Source organism: Prenolepis imparis, unplaced genomic scaffold (assembly GCF_030444845.1).
Source record: "Prenolepis imparis isolate NDT839.2.m4 unplaced genomic scaffold, iyPreImpa1.0 SCAF_14, whole genome shotgun sequence".
Classification (NCBI taxonomy): domain Eukaryota; kingdom Metazoa; phylum Arthropoda; class Insecta; order Hymenoptera; family Formicidae; genus Prenolepis; species Prenolepis imparis.
In genome coordinates, this window is record NW_028141172.1 from 6,825,786 (window position 1) to 6,831,586 (window position 5,801).

General features: G+C 45.8%; 1 protein-coding gene across 1 annotated transcript; it reads left to right on the top strand.

The window, feature by feature from the left end:
• Window positions 1-356: 356 nt before the first annotated feature.
• On the top strand, window positions 357-5,801 carry LOC145945593 (uncharacterized). The gene has a single exon (XM_083054651.1). The coding sequence runs from the start codon at window positions 357-359 to the stop codon at window positions 5,799-5,801; it is 5,445 nt and encodes a 1,814-aa protein (XP_082910777.1).

Sequence of the window (5,801 nt, forward strand, 5' to 3'; positions counted from 1 at the left end):
CTAGTAAATTTATAATTGACTTGAACAATATAATTATTAACACGAGAACATTTTAGAATATTGAAATTAGCTGTAGCTGTGGTACATTTGATCGGTCTTTCTGATCATTGATTGCCCACGTGATCGCGACGTGTGATTGTTCACGTGATCGCGACGTGTATTTTCTCGAGTGATCACAACAGGTGATTGTTCACGGGATCGCGACGTGTCCTTTTCTCAAGTGATCGCGGCAGGTGTTTACTCACGTGATCGCGACGTGACAGTCGTGTTCATCGTCCTCAATCATTCCGAGATTTCGGTGATACAGAAACGCAGTGAAGTAATAATTAACGAGTGCAGTCAATCCAATAAGCAAAATGAGCATCGAAATTCTTCGCAAACAACGGATTCATCTAAAGGGAAAATTGACTAATATTAAAAATTTCATCAATAAGGTCAAGAAAGATGCGAACTTGACACCAGAGGAATTGACAGCGCGACTTCAGTCCTTAGAGGAAATACACACCAAGGCGCACAATATATCACAGCAACTTTTTATACTACAAGACGAGCCCGATTCAAGGGATGAAGCAGAGGACGCCGAATTCGACGAGCGTTATTATAGCATAAAGGCAGATTTATTGCAGTTACTAGGAAGAACCAAACCATCTCCAGCAGGACCGTCAAGCGGAAGCGCAAGCAGCGGGACTGATGATGCAACGATGAAACAATTTCTGGAGCAGCAGGTGATTTTAATGCAGAAATTAACTGAGCGTAATGACAATGATACGCTAGTTAGGACCATGGAACAACAAGGTCAACTGCTAGAGAGATTGAGCACGCGGTCGAGCGCGTCCGTACGAGAAGCTCAAGTAAAATTACCGTTAATCAAGCTGCCGACGTTTGACGGAAATGTGGAGGATTGGAAGAGGTATGCAGATACATTCAAAACGCTGATTCACGATAGCGAGCTGTCTGGTGTGCAGAAACACCAGTATTTAGTCGGATCTCTGAGCGGTTCAGCGGCAAAAATAATCGAGGCGATTGACATCTCTGAACACAATTACGTCATCGCCTGGGATCTATTAAAAAGGAGGTATGACGACGAAAGAGGGATAAAAAGACGACACATACAATGCCTAATTGACGAGTTGCCGCGAATCAAACAAGAATCTGCAAGCGCAATTCAGGAACTCGTCGATCACATACAGAAACATATACGAGTGCTGCAATCAATGAAGCTCCCCACGGACTCGTGGGGCGAATTAATCATATACGTTATCGAGAAAAATCTGGACAACGTTACCAGAAGGCGATGGGAGGAGCACATCGAAAGCAAAGAGGACATCACGACGACGACCATGATGGAGTTTCTGCAGCGGCAGAGTCAGATGTTGCGGCGATCGGCAACGGACGGCAGTATCAATGGATCGAGGAGCGGGGTCGGCGACAGGGAGGCTTCGAACAAGCAGCGAGGTTCGAATACGAGGTCGCGAGGCAGGGCGACGCTGGCAACGACAACTCCGGAGAAAAGATGCTATCTGTGTCAAGGACATCACCTTCTCTATAGCTGCAAGAAATTTTTGAGTTTGGCTGTCGACGACAGAATCAAAGAAATAAAAAGACTAAAATTATGTTTAAATTGTTTTCGATCAGATCACTATTCCAGATCTTGCAGGTATGGCTCTTGCAAGGAATGCGGCGAGCGGCACAACACGCTGTGTCACCTGAGAGGCCCGACCAGGAACCCGCCAACAAACCCACCGAGGAGTTCGACAGAGAATCCGGAGGAAGCATCCACCAGCACGACCCTCTGCTCAATGACGGACGCCGTGAGAGGAGCAACAACGGGCGACATCGAATCATCGAGTCATCATACCCGAATCGACTGCGAGCGTAAGCGCGTCTTGATGGCAACGGCTATCGTAAACGTAAAGACGAATGTCGGCGAATCTCCATTGCGGGTATTGTTGGATAGCGCTAGCGAGCTTAACTTTATAACGGCAGCAGCATGTAAACGCTTGAATATAAAATTGGAAAACAATCGGGAAAATATAAGCGGATTGAATGGTATGAGTTGCGTCATAACTCACGGTTGCAGGGTCTCACTGAAATCGCGTACGTCAAATTTTGAGTTAAATTCTTATTGTCTGGTTGTTCCAAAGATCACAAAGAAACTGCCTTCATTCACGGTCGAAGTATCTGAATTTCAATTTAAAATCCCGAAAAATTTAAAGTTGGCAGATCCATTGTACTTTAATCCCGGTCATATTGACGCGCTCATCGGAAGCGAATTCTTTTTTCAGTTACTGGATAACGGTAAGATCGAGCTAGGCGACGATTTGCTTGCATTGCAAAAGACAAAGTTCGGGTGGATAATGGCAGGTCCGGTACCGCAGCACCTAATTATCAATCGAACGACCAATCGTCAAGTTTCAAGCAACCATACGTGTCTGTTGACGCAGCAATTGTCTATCGATGAGACTATCAAGAGATTCTGGGAATTAGAAGAATACAAAAGCAATAACACGCTATTATCAAAGGAAGAACAATGCTGCGAGAATTATTTTGTAAATACCACCGGTCGAGACGCGTCCGGACGATTTGTAGTTCGATTGCCCTTTCGGGAAAACAAGGATCAGTTGGGTCGTTCGAGAGATATCGCCGTGAAACGATTTAATCATTTAGAACGCAAACTCCAAGGACGTTCAGAATTTCGTAAACAATATTGTGAATTTATGCGCGAATATATTGATTTGAATCACATGTCTGCGGTTGACGAGAACGATGTCGCATCAAATCCAATATATTTACCGCATCACGGCGTGATTCGCGAATCAAGCCTAACTACGAAGTTGCGAGTCGTATTTGACGCGTCGGCAAGAACCACCTCTGGTATTTCGCTTAACGATACGTTGTTTGTAGGAGCAACTTTACAAGACAATATAATTGATATCGTGATGCGTTTTCGTTTATCGGCCATAGCTGTCACCGCAGATCTTCAAAAAATGTATAGACAAATATTAATACATCCAAACGATCGCGATTATCAAAGAATTTTATGGCGATTTTCTCCGAGCGATCCAATAACTGAATATAAATTGAACACCGTAACATACGGTCAGGCGTGCGCTCCTTTCTTAGCCATTCGTTGCGTGCGGCAGTTGGCGGATGAGGGATCGAGCGAATTTGGCGAGGCATCGAGAGCGTTGTTGAGCGACTTGTACGTCGACGACATTATCACGGGTGTCGATTGCGAGGATGAAGCGATAGAATTGATAGCGCAATTAAAATCATTATTAGACAAAGGTGGATTCAAGGCGCATAAATGGCGGACGAACAGCGAGCGAGTGATGAAAGGGTTGCGAGCGATCGATCAGATAGGGGAATCTTCTGCTTTGGCGATCGAGGCGAGTACGATAAAGACGCTAGGTCTAAATTGGTGTCCGAAAATGGACATCTTTCAGTTTTCGGTCGAGTGTATGGTCGATTCGGTCTCAACGAAACGCGAGGTTTTGTCAACGATTTCGAGGCTGTTTGACCCGCTTGGATTGATCGGTCCTATTGTGGTTCGAGCTAAGCTCATTATGCAAGCAACATGGATATCAAATCTCGGGTGGGACGAACCGTTGACTGAGAGTCTCCGTCGAGCGTGGGACGCGTATATGGAGGATTTACGGGGAGTCGGCGCGATTCGAGTCCCGCGTAGAATTGTTCGATGCTCCAGTGCAGTGCGCTTCAATCTACACGCATTTTGTGACGCCTCATTAAAAGCGTACGGAGCTTGCATTTACTTGCAAGCAATTGATGAAGACAATAATTCGAGTTCTTCCTTGATCTGCTCTAAGTCTCGAGTGGCACCAGTCAAGAGCCGGACAGTCACGCTGCCAAGGCTCGAGTTATGCGGCGCTATTGTCTTGGTCAGATTAATTCAGAACGTAAAGAGAGCGCTCAAGATTGCGTTGGATGAAGTGCATGCATGGAGTGATTCGACTATAGTGCTGGCATGGATCGCCGGCGATCCATCGCAGCAGAAAACATTCATCTCAAATCGAGTAGCCGAGATACAGTCGATCCTACCATCGATGCATTGGCATCACGTGGACGGCGTCGAGAACCCGGCGGATCTTGTATCGAGAGGCACTAGCTTGGACAATTTGAAACAGAATAAAATCTGGTGGGAGGGACCGATTTGGTTGTCGCGTTTTGGGGGTTTCGAGCGGCACGGTTCGCAACCGTCTCTCACCGAGGAGGACGAGAAAACTATTCTAGTCGAGCAAAGGTCACATGGGCGAGTGTTCGCGAGTGTTATCAAGGAAGACCATATTATTGAGTTATTATTAAATCACAACTCGTCGCTGTCGAGAGTTGAAAGAATCGTCGCATGGATCATTCGGTTCGCGAACAACATCAGGTCGGATCGCGACAAGAGAAATGTCGGAAATTTATCAAATGCAGAAGTTTGCCGCGCGCATCGAGTGTTAATATCAGCGGTGCAGGAATTTAGTTTCTCGGAAATAATGGCGAATCTGCGAGCGGGCAAACGGCTTCGAAGTAGCAGCAATCTACGAGCACTCAATCCCTTCGTTGACAAAAAGGGACTCCTTAGGGTGGGCGGTAGAATTCAAAATTCAAATTTGACGTTTGAAAATAAACATCCGATCATTCTGCCATCGGATAGCAGATTTACACAATTGCTATTCGAAAGAGAACACCATCGATTATTACATATCGGCCCTCAATCACTGCTATATTCTATTCGAGAGAATTATTGGCCGTTAAGGGGAAAGAGCATTGCTAGAAGAATTGTACATAGATGCGTAATTTGCTTTAAAAACAAACCAAGAACGTCATCACAAATCATGGGGCAATTGCCCGCGGACCGTGTGACGCCGAATCGACCATTCTTTGTTACCGGAGTCGACTTTGCCGGACCGATTACGACTCTACTCAATCGGGGTCGAGGTAGAAAAACGAGCAAATCATACATCTCGTTATTCGTCTGTTTTACAACTAAGGCAGTCCACCTCGAGACTGTTAGCGATCTGAGTTCGGCATCCTTTATAGCCGCTCTTAGACGATTTGCCGGACGTCGAGGCTATCCTCAACGCATTTATAGCGATAACGCAACAAATTTCGTCGGAGCGCACAATGAGATTCGAGAGATGTATGATTTGCTCGAAAGAGAAGAGCGGAATCTAAATGAGATATTTTGCATACCGAATAAGATTGAGTGGAGGTTCATTCCGCCGGCGTCTCCTCACATGGGAGGATTATGGGAGGCAGGCGTAAAATCCTGCAAATTCCACTTGAAACGTGTTATAGGCGAGAGTTTGTTAACCTTCGAGGAGCTGAGTACCGTATTGACTCAGGTCGAGGCGTGTCTAAATTCACGTCCGATTTGTCAATTACCGTCAACAGCCGCGGACCCGCAACCGCTCACGCCGGGGCACTTTTTAATTGGTGGTCCCTTGACTGCTCTCCCTGATATCGATATAACAGAGGTACCCACAAATCGCCTCGATCGTTGGCGGATCGTTCAAAAAATTGCTCAAGATTTTTGGAAACGATGGAGCAAAGAATATTTGACATCCCTGCAGGGCCGAGCAAAGTGGACTCGCGAGCAAATTAATTTAAATATAGACGATGTCGTGCTAATACAAGATAATAACGCGCCGCCACTAAGGTGGAAGTTAGGAAGAATAATCGAACTACATAAGGGAAAGGATAACAAGGTACGAATTGTTACACTGCAGACGGCCAGTGGTACCTATAAAAGAGCGATAAACAAATTGTGCAAGCTCCCGATCTCTGAGAAGTAA

Excerpts from the sequence above, each read along its gene's own strand:
- LOC145945593 (XM_083054651.1), top strand. The coding sequence starts at position 357 with ATGAGCATCGAAATTCTTCGCAAACAACGGATTCATCTAAAGGGAAAA.